General features: G+C 45.0%; 1 protein-coding gene across 2 annotated transcripts; it reads right to left on the bottom strand.

The window, feature by feature from the left end:
* Nucleotides 1-7,684: 7,684 nt before the first annotated feature.
* On the bottom strand, nt 7,685-10,806 carry LOC101755962 (WAT1-related protein At5g64700). Of its 2 annotated transcripts, XM_022829628.1 has the most exons (5): nt 10,619-10,806; nt 9,336-9,449; nt 9,030-9,270; nt 8,412-8,563; nt 7,685-8,082 (listed from the first exon to the last, which is right to left on the bottom strand). In XM_022829628.1, the coding sequence occupies exons 1-5, from the start codon at nt 10,804-10,806 to the stop codon at nt 7,932-7,934; spliced, it is 846 nt and encodes a 281-aa protein (XP_022685363.1). In that variant the 3' UTR covers nt 7,685-7,931. The 2 variants fall into 2 exon arrangements, with proteins under 2 accessions (XP_022685363.1, XP_022685364.1); XM_022829629.1 differs by lacking the exons at nt 9,336-9,449; nt 10,619-10,806 and adding an exon at nt 8,651-8,809 and having other exon boundaries at nt 9,030-9,263.
* Between the last annotated feature and the right edge of the window lie 8,308 nt (nt 10,807-19,114).

Genomic DNA, 19,114 nt, shown 5'->3' on the forward strand with positions numbered 1-19,114 from the left:
ATGGCTGGAGTCGACAAAAAACACCCATAGAAAAACAATGGCAACGTTGTCGCAGCAATGTACAATACAATCCTACGATTCCAAAGATTGTTGATCCGCTTGCTGTCCAACTCTCTCCCGCCTACTTGAAAATGAAAGCTGCAGAACAAAGTAAAGGCGCAAAAAGATTAGAGGTAATCATGCAGCAATAAGAATATACAGTTGATCAACAAAGAAACTTAAATACTATAAGAGACTTCAATGGCATGAAGCTTAACCTAATTAATGATCATTTCAGGGTTATAATAGGCTCTGCTGACATGAAGCTGAACTGAACAACTAGCTGCTAGTCGACCAACTAGCCACTGACCAATCATTACCAATGTGACTTGACTCAACCTACTGGCGTGAAAACATACGTTGCAATTCTGATCACTAACTCCACAACTAATTGTGCACCGAACCATAACTGGCATATAGGGCTATAGATTTGCCAAGCTAGTAGCAAGGGGACGGGAGTGCACTTCATATCTCTTAACGAAGAAATTTCTATTCCGGTTAAAATCTAGACAACAAGCCACCATATTTTATAAATTGCTTGTAACAAACCCGTCTGGATATTTGCTTTTGTCGGAACTAAACAACATGTCAAATATTCTAATTTATTGAAACAAATAGATATGTCTCTCGCTAGAAATGATTTGTGCTGGCATATCTAAATTAGTGTGCTGGCGGGTGGAATTGGCACCCGTCAGTACAAAGGTGACCGGAGCCACCGGGCGAGCGCCCGCCAGCACAGATGCCACCTAGATAAGGCTGCGGACAGCTTCTTCTCCAGCCAACTTTCCATTTGGAGCTTGCCTGAGAGGAGCTCGGGAAAATCTCCAAAAACACCAAATCTAAGAGGGAAGGTTTTGCTCTTGTTTTCTTTGGAGGAGGTGGCTATAAAGGTGAGCTTGTGCCATTCCAACCTTCTTTTCAACTTCTATCCATCATTTATTGCTTCATCAGGTTGTCATCTAGATCTAGATCTTGAAGCGAGAGAAGAAGAGAGAGAAAGAAATTAGAGATGGATTATTTATTAAATATAATTCTATGGGCATATTATAACCATTGTCATTTTAATGTAATATAGAATTGAGTTTGATTATATTTTTCCCACTTATTAATTATTAGATCCATAGTTTTAATTAATGAGGTTGATTGAATTTAATATATAATTGAGTTTGATTTTTTATTTCCACTTATTAATTATTACATCCATGGTTTAATTAAGTTTCATTTAGGGTAATATAGAATTGATTTTGATATATTTCTTCCTGCTTATTAGTTACTACAATAATTTAATTAAGTTTATAGAATTGAGTTTAATTGAGTTATTAATTATTGCACCAATAGCTCATTAAATTAATTAATATAACATAGAATTATTATCATAGATTGTTAAAGATGGATCATAGACCATGGATGTATGGTATACAGTGATATTCACATACATTCATGTCAGTGGTATCAAAGTTTGTCGAGACTGCGGAAAAGCACGCTCATAGTTACAAGGCAAAGCAAATACGTTGTCCGTGTTTTGACTGCAACAACAACATTGTATGGGAGGATACTGATGTCATAGAGACATTTGATAATGCGAGGTTTTGTGGATGGATACACAATTTGGTCCCACCATGGTGAGGCAGGAGATACTTTCAACAACACAGACATCGACACTGGCTATGATGAAGTGGGTGGTGATGATGCAAACGAAAATGATCATGTTATGATGGATGATGATTATGACCGTGAAAATCAAAGTGGTGATCAATTAGATGTGCGTGTGGAACCACAGGTGGATGAGGAATGTGATGTTGATATGAAGGACACGTTGCGCCACATTAAATCGGAAGTGTCGCTAAGAAGTGCTAAAGGGTTAGAGAATTTTGAGATGCTCAAGAAGGCAGCAAAGGACCGTATGTATGAGGGCTATGGGAAGGAGTGCACAATTTTGCATTTCATCCTTCATTTTCTGATCTTAAAGGCTAAATTCAGTTGGTCAGATAATAGTTTCAATGATCTCCTTGCTCTGCTGAGCAAGTTGCTCCTGAAGCCTAACGTTGTGCCAAATATATATATGAAGCAAAGAAGCTTATCAATCCATTGAAGATGCATGTGCAAAGAATACACGCGTGCAGGAACCAATGCATATTGTACCGCGGTGAGTACACAGCATTGGAAAAGTGTCCAAATTGCGATGCTAGCCATTACAAAAGTAATGTTGATTTTTGTGAGGACCGTGCCGGTTCCTCCATCGAGAATAAGAGGAAGAAGGGTGCAAAGAAAAGTGATGGTGCTAAGTGGAGGACGAGTCCTGTATAGGTACTGATACGACAACTTAGCGCAGAGTCCCTACCTTGGTGATGTGGTACTTGCCGGTGGTGGACCGTTTGAAGCGTTTGTTCTCAAACCTAAAGACTGCTGAACCGATGACTTGGTATGTTGATCGCCTAGTAAAGGCTGACGGAAAGCTTCGACATCCTTTTGATGCTCGCCAGTGGAGGACCTTCGATGCCAATCATCCAGAATTTTTAGATGGAAAAAGGAATGTATGAGTACAGACAACATGAATCCGTTTAGTGAAAGAAACAGCACGCATAGCACATGGCCAGTGCTGATGACCATATACAACCTTCCTCATGGCTATGTACAAGAGAAAGATCCTTTTGCTAACCATGCTCATACAAGACCCAAAGCAACGGTGGCTCCTCGGACATGTAGTGTCCCCTACCACCTGCACGGCCACCACCATCAAGGGGAAAAGAACTTCCACTTGCCATAGTTAGCCCAAACTATCCAAATAAAATTGTAATAAGATAGATTATTCCACAAACATCAACTTCAATGATAATTACGCCGTAAAACATCATAATTTATGAAATGCTTAGAATAAAAGATTGTCCAAAATAATGGAATAAATTTACAATTGTTGCTTTAGATCTCATGTAGATTGTTATAACTAATCATAAGATATTTATTATAATGTTGCAATTGCATGGAATAAAAATGGAAAAAGGTAACAATTATATCCTTGAGCACAAAAATAATATCTATTATACAAAAATAGAAAAAGGTAACAATTATTGTGCAAAAAATGATAATAGAGAAGTACAAAATTTAACAATCCAATACATATTTAAGGTTTTTCTAGTCAATCCATTTTCCTTAATGAATTTACTTAAAACAAAAAGAAAAATAACAACCGCCAACCGGGGAGGAGGCGGTGCTCGAGGAAGAGGCGGCCCGACGCAAGGAGACACCGGCGGCCTAGCAGGGAGGAGGTGGCCTAGCGTGGAGGAGGCGGCACTCGGGGATGAGAGGCGGTCTGATGGGGAGGAGGCGGCCCTTGAGGAGGAGGAGGCGCTCGGGGAGAAGGCCCGACAGGGAGGAGGTGGCCCGGCGGGGAGGAGGCGGTGCTCTGGGAGGAGGTCAACGGCGCTCGGGGGCTGCGGCAGAGACGCGCAGCCTGACGATGTGATTTTTGTTCAGACGGCTAGGACTTACAAAATTTCAGGCGCTTCCCGGCCTTTGTAGGGAGCGATCAATGCTGGCGGGCACTACCCCATCTGTGCTGGCATGTGGCATTAAGCACCCGCCAGCACAGTTTAGAAGCTCATCTAGACGGAATATATGGCACAATCTCACCTTATAGATCCACCTTCCCCTTGAATTTGATGTTTTCTTGTAAAGATACATCTTAGTTTTTATCTCAAATCATGGAATTTTCTTAAATATGGACATGTTTAATGTATAATCCATTTACTTTTCAATTTTACTAAATTTTAATAAAATGTAATTTGGTTCAACAATCATGATATTTAGCATGTAACCACTTTACTAGTGAACTAACATGGATAAAAAAAATAACACAATTTTAAGATAGTGTAACAGTATATCCTTCCCAAATAGATATCCAAATCATAATCACCCTAAAACTCATGAGTTGTTTCAACCTATAGTGATATTGTCATAATCACCCTATAACTCATGAGCTGTTTGAACCTATAGTGATATATGAACTAACTAGTTAAAAAAATTGTGTTACATATGAAAATATATTTTTTACATACACTATAAAATATTTATGTTCAAGTGTAGAAGTTTGAAATATTTTTGAACTCATTTAGTAAGTATTTTAAATTGTTTGAAATTTGGTGAAATCTCTGTGCTGGCAGGTGCTTAAGCATAGAGGATCTGTGCTGGCGGGCACTAATGTCACCCGCCAGCACTGATCCCTCCCTATAAAGGACAAGGGAGCGTCTGAAATTTTCTAAGTCCCGACGCGAAATCTGATACACGCCGTCAGGGTGCCAAGGTGCCAAATTTCGCGTCGGATTTTCCGCCGCGCTACCGTGCTTCGTCTCCACCGCGGGCCTAAGACCTCGTGCCGCCAGCCCGACCCTCCGCTCCACCAGAGCGCCGCCATCCGCCACCACCTGTCTCCACCGCTGGCCGCGCCCCCATCTCCACTGTCGGCATGCCTTCTTCCTCTCCACCACCGACCCTCCACCGTCCCGTGAGCTCGCACTGCAGGACCCACCCCTCCGCTTCTCCCCGATGTCACCGCGCCACCTCCCCGACACCCGGCGCCGCCGTGCCTCCCTCGTCCCCGACGTCGCCGCGGCCGCCAAGAGCCGCCGCGCGCGCCACTCCTCCCTGAACCCCACCTCCTCCCCGACCGCCGATGCGATGCCTCCTCCCCCATCGCCGCCGGTCCTCCCCGAGCCCGCCGTGCCTCTTCCTCTCCCCGAGCCTGAGCGGTTGTTTTTTATTTTCTTTTATGCAAATATAATTACTGGATTGCAAATTATGGTAGAAAAGAAAATGTAATAATAAATTTGGTGTATAAATATTAGGATATTTTACAACAAAAGCATGGATGTCTTGCCAGATAGACTGAGTTTTTCTGTGACAGGGATCACCGTAAACACAAGCAAGGATAAACTTCGTAGCAGTTGGCTTATATTCACAAGAGTAGATTTTCTAGTTTTTTTTTCTTGGCTTTAGTAGACACAAACAAATGGGAGAGATGTTGCATCTTAAGGCTGCAGAGGCGCCCTCCTGTTCCTCTGTAGTTCCAGGACAATAGACTCATGGTGCCCGTGGCACCTTGCAGGCTGGTGCCGAAGCCTCTGCAGGACCTTTCTCTCTGATGCTAGGAGGATCACCTTTAAGTTGAAGCCGGAGACATGGACGCTTTTTTGAGGTTCTGGAGTCAGCAGCGGTGGAGGAAACACAGAGCTCCGGGGAGAGCTCCCGCCGTCGCCTCCTGCTCTTAGAAGATTGTGGATCTGAGCCATCTGGGATCCTTCGATCCAGGCATCTTCCTGAAAGGTGCGAGTTGAAGTGCCAGGCCGGGAACCAAGCGGAGGCTCCAAATCCACGAGCATAACCAGCACCAAGCGCCGGCGGAGGAAGAGGATAGGGTCCTCCATATCCGGCGAACCCGGAGGAAGGGAGGTACAGCCGCTGCATGACCTTGGGCATCTGGTGCTGAATCATCATGTCAAGAAAAACCGAGTGCGTCGCCCAACAAAGCAGAGCGCATAGATCGGGGGATGGCAAAGAAATCGATGGATGAATAGGGAAAAAAATTAGGTGAGGACCGTCCGCAAATTCATCGCTGTGCCGGGCCCCCGATTTCGTCCACTGGCAGATCGACACCTCCGCGCGCGCCTCGCTCGCTCGGCTCCTCCCCGTCCTCTGGTTCCGCAGGGGCAGCTCGCTCGCACGGCTCACTCGCTCCTCTGGTTCCACGCCTGCTCGATCGCTAGCTCGCCCGGCTCGCTCGTTCATCTCGTTCTTGCAAGCGCACCGCCCAGTTGCTAGATCTTGCAACCGTCCTCCTCCTCTGTCCGCCGCCGGCCACCCCCGCCGCCCTCGAGCCCGGCGGCCACCCCTGCTACCGTCTCCCTCGTCCGTCGACGTCTTCCTCCGTCGTCCGCCGCCGGCCGCCCCCGCCACCCTCGAGCCCGGCGGCCGCCCCGGCCACCGTCTCCCTCGTTCGCCGGCGCGTCTTCCTCTGTCTTCCTCCGCCGGTCGGCCCCGTCGTCCTCCGTCATCCGCCGCCGTCTTCCTCCTTCATCCGCCGCCAACCGCCCCCGCCGCCCTCGAGCAAATGAAGGCAACACTAACCCATTCAGATCTCAATTCACAATACTAGAAGAGCACTATGCTGTTTCAGGAGAAAGAAATATAAACGGTATGCTTTCTTGATTTTTGACTGTACGAATGAGAATGCTATTTTGCATCTCTCCATCTAATCCCACTAGCTTCCTGTCCGCTTCTTGAACACTTCGTTAGGACCTCAGCTTGCCCCTTTTATTTGGACTAGCAAGGTAATGGTTGTGATCAAGTATAACCTTTTGCACCGTCCAAATCCCCTCTTTACTAACACTAAACTGAACACGAGCATTGCAATCCGTCCTTGTAGTGTGCCTTGATGACTTAGTTTCTCGATGACCTTCGTTACTGCAAACCAAATATTTCTGACGTAGAGTCCCATCTCCTCGTCATTTTGTATGGCTCTTTCTAATACTAAACTCAATCTTGCCAGCATAGGTATTGTACATCTCATAAGCTTTATCCTCTGATTCGAAAGTCATTCCAACTTTAGGAACGATCATAGGTTGCACAACTTCATCAGCCATCTGTTGCACATTTAGTTGAGAATTAATGTGACTTACCTTTAGCATACGAAATAAATTATGCTCTCAATTAAATAAATTATTTGTAATTTAGTTACCTTATCTGGTGCTTCATCTGCTATTTCTTCAGGTATCATGCAACACACTCTAATTTATCGTCGGAGTAGTTCTGTGCAATCTAGCATATATATTGGTCATAAATCAGTGGAGGTCGAGGTCATGTAGCATGGTCAAACACACACGTAAAAACTCCTCGTGATCAAAGAATGTGAAAAAAATATGTACATGCGTTGGCTGCATTCCGTTGTGTGCTAGGGCAGGCACAGACGACACCATAGGCGACGAGTCGAGAACGTTGTCCTTCTCCTGGCTTCCTACCGCCATTGCAGCTGCGATATGTGGGGAGGCTTCTCCTGCTGTGGAGTTCAGATTGCTATCCTCCTGGCCTCCTTCTCCCATGACAGCTGCTACGGTTGCGATGTTCGTCGAAGATTTCTATAGCGGTTGTCCTTCTTTGTCACGGTCTAGGATCGCACAAAGATTGCTTCTCCTAAACTTGGATACGACGCTAAAAACGGTGGCAGCGTCAGCGGCATGAAAGGGATGCGATGGCGGACAACGAACGGATCCTCACGTGGAGACGAGAGATAGAGCGGTTCTCATCTAGCGGACGATAGTTTCTGTTTCTGCGCTGGTTTCTGTTTCCATCTGATTTTGATGACGAGCCGAGCGAGCTGTCCAGCTATCGAACCACGCCACCGAGCTGAGCCGAGTGAGGCGTGCGCGGAGGAGCCGAGAGAGAGGAGCTGAGCGAGCGAGACGCGCGCGGAGGCGTCGATCCGCCAGCGCAACGAATCGAGACAGGGGCCGCACGGCAGGAGTTTGCGGACGGTTCCCAGGCAATTTTTTTCCATTTACAGGGGAGATTATTTTGGTTGGAGCAGAGAAAGCGAGGAAGGGAGGAGAGGGTGGTGGGACCGGCATACCGACTAACAGGTTCGAGATAAGTTGCCTTTTATGCCACTTGAGAGTTTGCACAGCATCGAGTTTAACCGTACCCAGGGCAACTGTGGAGAGTTTGCCTAAGGGATGGTTGGATAAATGTTCTGTTTCTATTATTTTGTCGCTTGCATGTATAGACGACACTATCTTAATTCAAATTTAGTACAACGAGCTAAAGACTTCTTCACTCCGATATGAACTACGTATTTTGGACAGGTGTCTCATATCCTGGCACAACATTTTTGTTAGACGAAACAATCATACGTTCGATCCTGATTCTTTGATTTTATCTTCACTCTGAGCTTGCAGTTGATCCTTTTCTTTTTCTTCACTCCCAGGCGCCAATTCTTTTCTCTTTCCCAAGAGGAACAGGTAGAGCCCAGCAAGAATCATGATCATGCCAAGAATACTGCACTCATGCAAACAAACTAAGGTCTCAGGTCTGCATATGCCAGAATCATGAACATGATAAAGAATACTGCATTCATGCAAGAATCATGAACATGCCAAGAATACAGCAGTCCTCTCTTTTTTTTCAGTTCCCAAAAGTCATTATTGTTTGACCTTCTAAAGTTATTGTATGAAAAATGTTAATATTCAATTTTTAGATATATTTTTCATCATCATATCAGATATAAATTGGAAGAAACATTAACTTCCAATCACCCGAGTTTGACGGGGTGCTTGTGAGTTTTAAGAATTACGATTGTGGAAAGGTTGTAACATAATCATATATACCTTCCAACAGACAAATCATGGCCGAGAAGCAGCGAGTCAAGGACAGTGGTGAATAAGACAGATACTGCACAAAACATCGACGGGTAGGTTGGGCCTCGCTGCGTGACAACCCATGAAATCATCACGAATTTTGCAGCAGTGTTCAGTATTGCCTGTGTGTGTACATATAAGCACTATTAAGATACAGTAAAAAAATGAAGCACTTGGCTAAATATGAAATAAGTGTCTATTTAATTTACCGAGTACACGATTGTGAGGAGGCTCATGTTCCATTTCAGCTGCCAAGTTGCCTTTTCTCTGTTCATTGCGACCCCTACAACAGCCATTTGGATGCAGCCCACGAAGCATGTGGCGACCGTGGACCAGTACTTGTAAGGGAACACTTTCAACATCTGGGCCTGTTAACAGAATACTAAATGTAAGTTTCTTCAAACTATATGTAAGTTTTCATTGTTGAATGATCAGCAGATTTAATCAAAGCATTCTTTTTTGATTTTTTTCATTTTCTATTTACTCTGACTCTGATGGCAGGAACATTCTGAACAACAACAAATAGAAAAATATTGCGTGGCTAGTGTTCCTATATGACCATTAGCATGTGCACTTGCTTGCTCATACCTGCACTGTGTACCAGACTGCCAGGCTCAAGCAGCTGACAATGAGCAAAATGGTTCCACGCATATGGTGGTGCCCAAATGCAGCTCCTGAATGCTTGGTGTGGTACCCGATAATGTTGGTAGGCCACAGATGTAGCACTTTGCCTTTGTACAGGCTAATCACGAGCGTTCCCCCAACACAAACAATGGTTCCTATCACCTTGATGTTTCCTACCAGGCTCTTCATGATCAAAGGCTCCTTCCTGAAACAGGTTTAAGTTTAGGTGTTCTCTTTTAGGAAGTTTGACAAAGTTTTGTTCTTATTAACCTGAAAAGAACTGCAAGGATGAATGTTGCTATTGGGATGATGTTATAAAAATTGATCGCGTATCCAGGCGATGTATCTCCAAGGCCAATGTAGTAAAGACCAGGAATTGTGAACCTGTGAGTAACCAAGAAGTAGAGAGTTTCTAATTAGAAAAATAATCCTTTACGTATGGAGGGTACTTCACAAGACTGCTAGCAATAATCAATGCATTTGATCTGATCAGATCTACAAGATGGCACTCACCCCACAAATGCACTTGTGAAAATCCATATGAATGCCTTCAAATTAAGCTCCTTCAACTTCCCTCTACATCAGCACAATCAAAATCAACATTATCATATAGAAAAACTTAAACAACGTGTTCAGTATAGCATATTTAGATCAGAGGTATTCAAATGTAATATAAGAACAGCTGTATATCTTCTTTTGTTGATTATAACTGTATAAGCTGTAGTGATTGATCATACTGGATGCTAGCTCTAAGGCTTTGCAAATTTTTATTAGAAAACGTATTATAATTGAGTACATTTTTTCTTCTTTTATTTTTTGCTTCTATCAAACATATAACGGTGTTAACCACATGAAAGTAACAATCTATATGACATATTCTTGCAGAAGCTGGAGCTAACTTCTCAAAGATCATAGCTAAGGGGATGACCAAGATGGCACCCATGAAGAACCGGTAGGTGAGGAGGGTGCAGACGGACAACCCATCGTCGACGACCACCTTGGTGAACAACATCTGCCCGGTGGTGACAACTTGGATCAGCGCCATGAACGAGGCTGGCCACCATTCTTTCATGCTTCTCCCCATCTCTCTCAGCACACAGGACAGTGGAGTAGCAGTTCTTAAGGAGAATATATAAAGCATTCGGTGTAGCATGAATGCCTGATGTGTGGAGGGCGAAAGGATTGAGCAACAGATCGACAAGATGACCCTTGCGTGCTTCTTAGCAGAGCTTTCAGTGGGTCACTCTATATGCGTGAAGCAAAGTCGACTCAGATATATTCGTTCCAATTTTTTTAGCAGTTTCACTTGGATTTCCTGATGACATATAATCAGACAGATCCAGATTGATTTAACCCGTCGAACAGGATAAAAAATAGGTTTATATGAAGGCACAGGAGATCTGGAAACAGAAAGGAACAGCCGGCCGGGGAGATGGCGTCATCATTGCACCGCTCAGCAGCAACTCGGTGGCTTCCGGCATCAGGGAAGAAGACAAAGATAGGCAAAGACGTGAAAAGGGAAGAAGACGATGCGAAACGGAATTGGCACGGACCTCTCGAAGATGATGGCAAGCGGGACGACAAGGACGGTGCCGATGAAGAAGCGGTAGGTGAGGAGGGCGAAGACGAAGAGCCCCGCGTCCACGACCACCTTGGTGAGCAGCATCTGCCCTGTCGTGAACAGCTCGATCAGCACCATGCAGATGGCCGGGCCCCACTCCGCCTTGAACGATGAACCCATCGTCTGTATGTCTCACTCTCAGCTGGGATTGACTGATTGATCAGTGAAGAAGAAGAAGCGCCGCAAGAACGAGCAGAGCGCCGGGAATCGAGAGAAAGGGGAACAGATGGATATACTACTCGAGTACGCAAGTAGCAGTAGCAAGTTGCAACGAGCTGGCTAGATTCTCGCGGGATCGGGAGGCAGAATTGCATGGCTTCCAAGCAGGCCCACCTGTCATATGCTGATAAAGAAACTGAACATCAACTGGACGCGTGTGGCCGAGTCGTCGCTCCAAGAATCACGCCATGCATTTTGAACGAACTGGCCTTGCACCCCGGGATCAGTTTTTTTTTGAGCACCATGGGATCAATTTGTTGAGTTGTTAGCTTACCGAAGAAAGGGAATTTACTTTCTAGATCGAGAAATGTGACCTGTGAACTGTGATAGACGCATAAGCATATATAAAAACATTCACATGCAAGGTTGATTAATTCCTAGCAGACCAAAAAAACGGTGCTATTAAATTCATGGTATTAGCACACGCAAGGTGATTTCAGTTTTTTCAAAAAAGCCACAGATTCGAAACCATGCATCTAAATTAAAAATCTAATTGTATAGTTATGTTTTTTAGCACAAGAATTTGAAAGAAAGACCCCAGGGTCGGACCCAGCTTCTGGTTAAGACTAGGCCACCTTCAGCACGTGGGGAGGACTGAGGAAGCCAGGAGCGTAGGGCTGAGTTCGCAAGGACTCTAACAGCCGGAGGCCGGCGCACCAAGCGGTGGCAGCACTAGTGGAGGCAGTCGCGACAGAAGCAAGACCAGGCAAGGATGCGTGGGATAGGATGGACTGGACCTCTACTTCGCTAAAACGCCAAAGCTGAGATGGGGTAGTGGAGAATATTGGGCCATGGCTAGAGCCACGGCCCGGGTGGCCCTAGGTGTAGGTCCGCCTGTTGGGGATCGCCAAAAAAATTAAATACCCTCAAACATCGATAAGCAAGGTGTTTGAGTTTATGGCCTCGCATCTTTAAGCTAAATGCATATGCGGGAATGGTGTATACCCTTATTAGTTTTCTAACAATACTTGAATGCATCCCTCCTCGAGGGTTGTATATGTAACTAAAACATGGGGGTTTACTTACATCTAGCCTCGATGCATCGTATTTAACATCGGAGAGTCTGCTCCAATCATTTATTTTGCAGGAATTAGGTGTGCAAAGAAGAGCTCTGATGTTGATGGCAAGGATCAATGTGTCTGGATGTAGCATGTACGCAACCTCGGGCACCGAACGGGGTTCCGGGCCTCGGTACTCAAGGTTAATTCAAGACAAGCATCCATAGAAGAAGCTGTGAAGAAAGAGGGCAAGCGGTGTGTGAAATGTGATCACAAGGAGAAATCAACTTGTACACATGTACCTTATGTACAACATATTTTAGGAATGTAAGTAGTTGAGTACTGTAAAAGGGGGACCATTTCCCCATTGTAATACTTTTTCTAACGTGAGTTCTTTACTCATCGGTATCAAATTTATATGAGACCAACACCACCCCTGCACTCAATAATACTTGAAAATATGTTCTTGAAAAGCTATACTTCATGGTAAAAAAAACCATAAAACCTCACTGTTTTACAACCGCTGACGATTTTTTTTTAAAGAACTTGTTCTCATAACTCAGTTGAATAAATGGACTATCATGTTGTGAATCAAATACTAGAAAGTCTGTAGGGGTGATTTGCATCGCTCCTCCTTCAGTCCGGCCCTCCTTCAAACCGACCCTCCCCCTCACTACCGAGTAGATCCTTGTAAAAATCATAAAAGTTTTAAGTAGGTGCTATAAATCAATAGACACCCATTTTGCATGGATCTGGTACCATAGCAATCGTAGATGTGAAATAAAAATTCTTCTCTAAAACCCCATATTTGAGTTGTTTCCCTCAAGATGGTTTTCAAAAATATTGACCCATTTTAGAGTATTTTAAACCATTCTTGACCTATCTACTCTAAAAATACCATGAAATGAGTCTTTTTTGAGTTTTCAGCTAAGGTGTTTACCCATATATGGGTTTTTCAAAAATCATGAAACTCTTCTAGTAGATGTTATAATCAATAGCGACCCATTTTTCATAGATCTGGTACCCTAGCATCTATTGTGGATTTACAATAAAAATTATTCCTAAAGACTTAAATTTGAGTTGTCAGCTGAGGTGTTTACGCTTCAGATGGTTTTCAAAAGTCTTCAAAAATGTTATGCATCAATGAAAATTCATTTTTATTACATCTAGCATCAGAGCTATGGTACATTTAAAATAATAATTCTTCATATAAAGCTATATTTGATTTTTTCACCTAAGTTGTTTACTAATCAAAAAAATATGAAACTTTTTGAGTATGTAGACTATATAAACAAATAGTGACCCACGGATCTGGTACCCACCTATTGAAGATTTGAAATAAAAATGTATTTGTTCTGCCATTTGGGCTGTTTACGCTTCGGATGGTATTCAAATATCTCGAAATCTTTTGAATAGATGATGTTTCTTAGTTCTGGCATCATAGCTACTGTAGGTTTAGGACAAAATTCTTCCTGAAAAGCTATATTTTGAATTTTTGCATCTAAGCTGTTTACGTAACATAATTTCCAAAACTCATGAAACTTTTTTTAAGTATATGCTATAAAACAATGAGACGCGTAGCTATTCTAGAGTTGAAACAAAAATTCTTCATGGAAAACTATATCATAGTTTTTAGTAAAGTTGTTTACCTTTGAGATGGTTTCCAAAATAAAGTAAAAAATAACCTAAAGTCAAGGTCTTAACAGTAGTATTTTAATAAATTAACTCCCAGTATATGTGCTATGGTATTACTTGTGTTGTGCAAATTTAGACAGCTCAAATTTGGCTCACATAGAAATAAACTAAATATTTATGTATTCATAATGCTTAACTGGTTTATGAAGGTTCATGCACAGTGGTACCGTCAAGGATGTTCTTGTGTTGGACCAAAATAGTTGATTGAAAGGCACCGAAAACATCGAAGCCTACTGACTTTAATAGCCCAAATCATATTATTCCATAGTCAATCATGTTTTGTGATTCTCTTATTGCGCTGAAATGTTTTGGCACGGCAATCCACGGGCAAAATCCTAGTACAAAATAAAAATAATTAGGTATAGCCATGTGTTGACAACGTATTGAAACGGGTTGCTCACTGCTATATCCTACTTGGCTAAAGTATAACCGAAACTAGCCCACACCAAATCCAGCCTACACGGTCTAACCCACGACTAATTTTCTTCCACCATCATACCATCTGATGTCTTCCCACTACCGTTAGCCACCCCTGTCCGATCACTAGCTCCTCCACTGCCGCTGCTGTTTCCCACTACGGCTCCTGTTTTTGCATCATACGACTGTCGATGAAGCGTCGCCTCACCACTCCACCCTCTACCACTTGCCTTCTAGTACTGCATGCACTAATTGAGGCAGTTGATCACTCCTACAGCTTACCCCTCCCATACTGGTTATCCTCCACTACCGACCAACAGTGCCCACCATCACATCTCGCTTGCTGCTGCTCACCACCTTTGCCAGCTTGATGATCAGTTGATCACCTAGTAAGCCGTCCTTTTCACAACCCTTCCTAACCTAACACTCAAACCAAACCCAATGACCGGGGTTTAAACTACTGGAGAGCAACTCATACATACTTGCTCTAAAACCTCATCCGTGACGGTTATCAGAATGTCTCAGTGAAGCTGACGCAGATACTCGTTGTATCTGTGTCGATGCTTATACAAGTCAGCAATAGTTGAAACAAGAAATTGCAAATGAAAAGAGAAAAACAATAATTTTCAGGCCAGGAGGGCCACCCTAAGCTACCCTCACGTTCCCATTTTTCATGTTCGTACGGTACAAAGCCTTAGAACTCACGACCTGGCCCTCGCACGCTCCCTCATTACCATCCTACCTATAAATCATTGCTAAATGTAATACAAAGTTTTGAGCCACTATTTTGGCACCTAAATGGCTCCAAAACCAAAAAAATATTTTACAAGTTCTAGATTCCGTTGAAACCTACAATTTTCGTATAAAGTTTATCTCCATCCAAATCCGTATGCAAAATTTACCAATTTATGAACACAACCTGAACTTCAAATTGCAAAGGTGGAAAGTTGTCCGTGCTGGCTTTTAATAGAGCCAGTCGTGGATAATCAATTATTCGTTTTGACTCTATATAGACTTGGTGCGGATAATTGTGAGTATCCATGCCTGCTTAAAATAGAATCGGTGCGGATAATCCTGGAGGGTACGATGCCGGCTCTCAATAGAGCTAGCACGGATAATAAATTTTCCACTTCGGCTCATGGTCGCTCCAGCACGATTGATTTATCGTGCTGGCTCTCAAATGGCTGGGACGGATGAGACAATACCGGTAGTGTTTTAAAGGAAGAAGTATATCCGTATTGTGTGGGGTCTACATGTAGTTAAGGTAAAAGAGGGGATTTTTTCATGGAGGGATGTTTTCCATGACCTAGGTGGAATCTCTGTTAGTATGGCTGGCAATCTCTGTTTGATTACTTAGAAAACTATGACATTATTAACATACGACCTATCACACAATGTAATCAGATTTGGCCAGTTGTTTCTTTTGCGGAACACAAAACAGCTTGTAACTGTGAAGATTAACCATTGAATAGAGATAAGTTTCAGCACCCAAAGAATCTTGTGATTTTGTCTGTCAATCTTCAAATTCATCATATATGTGCATTCCTTCTAGCACATCAAGGAGAAAATCATATAGAGTATGAGTAGCGGCCCAATATACTGTAGGAAATTTAAAATAAGGCGCTGTGCTGGAGAAAGGTCGGTGACTGTCCAGCAGAAAGTTTAGTTTTTTTCATTTTCGTTTGGAAACAATGAGTGCACGAAATTGTCGTTCATAATTCCATTTTTATTTTATGCATGCCGTGTGTGTCTGGCCTGAGCTTCCTTCCGATAACCCAGTAGAAGCAAAGAAGATCCGGGACTACGCCACAAACAATTTTCACTGGTGGTCAAAACCGATTTCTGTTGGCGGGTTCCACACCCACCAGCAACTCACTATGACCACAAATGGTCTTTGTACTAGCGGGTGTACCCGCCAGTACAATTTCAATTTGCCTGTCAGCACAGATATTTTTAGGATAATAAAAAAAAGTTGGCTGTATCCGCTCCTGTTGCCGCTACCATGGTCGCGCCGCCGCTCGTCGTTGGAGCTTGCCCTGGACGCCCGCCCTTGGGCACGCCGTCGGAGCTCGACCTTGGCGCCCGTCGCCCTCGGCACCCGCCCTTGGGCACCACTGGAGCATGAGGCCGCCGCTCCCGCGCCCGGTCGCCCTGCATCCAATCGGGCACGCCGGTCCCCACGCTCACGGGTCCGCCCTACCGGCCGCCGACGCCACTCCCGCACCCGGTCGCCTGTCGTCCATCGGCACCCGCACCCACCGGCCGCCCGCCGACGCCGCTTCTGTGCCCGGTGGCCTATTGCTCGCCGGCGCCCGCGCCCACTGGTCGCCCGCCCAACGCCGCTCCCACGTCCGCTCCTAGAGATAAGAGGAGATAAGGGATAGATACGGGGCACTTGTGCCTGCCCACGCCGAATGCCTGCTCTTGGAGGCCCATGCTGTATGCTTGCTCCTGGAGAGATAATAGGAGATAAGGGAGATGCAGAGGACATTTGTGCTGGCGAGCCACCTAACGCACATGCCAGCACAGTTTGTGCTTGTGGGTGCTTAGATCGCCCGCCAGCACAGAGCCATCTGTGCTGGCGAATGCTAATTCCACCTGCCAGCACGCGACGTGCTAGCACAAATCGTTTCTGGCATAAGAAGTCAGAATGTGTTGCTTCAGGGGTAAATCAGAGATAGAGAGAGAAAAAAGGGCGTCATAGGGGGCATTTGTGGAAAGTTCTATCTGATCTGCAATTAGTCGATGCCCAACACAGTCAGCATTTCATCGATGTTGATTCTTTGCCCTAAAGCCACATTCCACTCCTACAACGGACGCTTCAGCAGCTGCCCCAGACACTGAGGATTTCCTCGTCTGCCCCAATTCCCCGATCCCATGGGTGCCACCATCAGCCGTCATCGATCCACCCAGCCGCCGCCTTCCCCACCACCGCCGCCTCCACCACCGCCACCGCCACCGCCGTCGGAATTGCTGGCGTCGCTGCTGGAGAACGTCCTCGCCGAGATCTTCCTGAATCTGTCCCTGCATCTAGCGCACCTTCGTAGCGTCACCCTCGATAGCCACCAGTTCCTCGACATCATCACCAACCACCTGCTCCTCCACTGGTTTTGCGCCCACCATGGGGACATGCCTCCCCTTGTCAGCTTCTTGCTCAACAAGAGGATCCCCCCACTTCCTCCCGACAGCCTTGGGGATCTCCCGCTCCGAATCTGATCGTGCTGCTGAAGTGGATGCCCTGGAACCATGCGACGCCTACTAGCTCATCCTCAGCACCGGCCACGGCCGCGTGCTGCTGCAAAGCCCAAACTGATTGTGTCTCCTCGTGCTGGATCCCATGGCAGGTGGCAGGTCACTGGAAGTACCACTACTACAAAAAGCCTCATCACCGCCGGCCCCAAACCGTGCATCACCACCGGTTTGGGATCCGTCGTATCCAATTCAGCGGTGGTGGGGTACGCCATCCCCGCCGGTTCAGTTTTGGAACCCCCGGTGATGACTCCATCATCATTGCCGGTTTGTTTCTCAAGCCGGCGGAAATGATGGACTTATCACCACTGGTTAACTACATAGGCCGGCGGTGATGAGCCCATCATCATAGTCGGTTCATGCCACAGGCCAGCGGTGATGAATCCATTTCACTACCGTTCAAATCGGCTGTGATGAGATTTTCCAGAGCAAAAAAAATCATAAATTTAATTAAAATCACCCATTTGACAGCAATTTATATATAAATATATATAGAGAGGGGGCAGAGTATACTCTGTGGCAGGCCATAGAGTAACTATTCTATAGCCAGTCCACCCGACGCACTGTGATTGGCCACAATTCCCACCAAGGTCCACACGTCCCTTCTGATTCGACCTGCAGTTGACCTGGGCTCAAGCCCACCGAGCGAGCTGACCGTCCAGCTTCGGAAGCCAGGAAGCCAATCATCATTCCGTAACTAATCAACACCAGATTTGGAGAGCGACGGTAATTACATAATTAGCGCCAGAAAAGAAACTTTCGATCAAAGAGGTCTCCGTCACTAGTAGAGAATTGGCTTTCGATACGCCCCCTTTTGTCCCGGTTTAAAGTTGGCCTAGGACAAAAGGGGGTGCGCCATGATAGGTAAAAATGGAGGGGAGAGTTAGTCCCGGTTGGTAATTGCAATCAGGACTAAATGCCCCCCTTTAGTCCCAGTTGCAATGGTTAGTTCTGGCGTGTCGATGGCGGCACCCTTTAGCCTCCAACTGGGATAAAAGGATGAACCTTTTTATCCCGGTTGAAGCCTCCAACCGGGACAAAAAGTTTAGTCCCGGTTGGAGGTTCCAACCGGGACAAAAGGGCCACACTTTTGTCCCGGTTGGAGCCTCCAACCGGGAGTAAACTTTCAACCGGGACAAAAGGTGTTCCTTTTTATCTCGGTTGGAGTTTTTAACCGGGATAAAAACTCATCCCCATTATATACCAAGACAGAGGCCTTTCTTCCTCCTCCAGCCCGAGCCAGTCCAGCACATAGACAGAGAGCTGAGCTTCACCTACTCTCCGGTGGTGCCAAAGCAAGGGAGGTGCTGCCCGAAGTTTTTTCTCTCATTTTCGTGGTAATTTCACTCAGCCAACACAAGTGTTGTGAAGGTTTGCTACTTCATCCTCGTGTTATGCTTTGATTTATGCTTTGAAGATGGAAAGATTATTTGCTAGAATGTGATGAAGTAGAAAATGGAGAGGTATTTTGAGCTAGAATGTGAGGGAGATTGATGTGACATATATAGTATGCATTCTTGCAGTGGTTTAAGAATGATGCTATCTTGTCTAGACGGTTTATCTTATCAAATTCAATAAGGTTTTTTCAAATCCATACTTGTTGAACTTGCATACCGTGTTCATCTCGGCGAGGATGTTCTCCGCCGAGCAGCAACGTATGTTAAGAAGGAGGTTCGATTCTACGAGAAAGAGTGGACACGGACATCGTGACCGTGTCCCCTTTTCCATAGAATCGAACCTCTTTCATGACGAAGTGCGGTGCTGCTCAGTTGAGGACATGCTCACAAGATGATCACAGTTTTCAAGTTCAACAACTTCTGCAGTGCTAAGATAAGAATTTGCACATAGAT

The sequence above is a fragment of the Setaria italica genome, chromosome IX (assembly GCF_000263155.2).
Source record: "Setaria italica strain Yugu1 chromosome IX, Setaria_italica_v2.0, whole genome shotgun sequence".
NCBI classification, from domain to species: domain Eukaryota; kingdom Viridiplantae; phylum Streptophyta; class Magnoliopsida; order Poales; family Poaceae; genus Setaria; species Setaria italica.

What these genes read in the sequence shown, in the direction of transcription:
- LOC101755962 (XM_022829628.1), bottom strand. Translation starts at nt 10,806, where the DNA reads ATGGGTTCATCGTTCAAGGCGGAGTGGGGCCCGGCCATCTGCATGGTG. An exon ending in CTTGCCATCATCTTCGAGAG is followed by an intron (nt 9,450 to 10,618) that starts GTCCGTGCCAAT and finishes GGTTACTCACAG; the next exon opens with GTTCACAATTCCTGGTCTTT. An exon ending in CAGTCTGGTACACAGTGCAG is followed by an intron (nt 8,564 to 9,029) that starts GTATGAGCAAGC and finishes GTACACACACAG; the next exon opens with GCAATACTGAACACTGCTGC.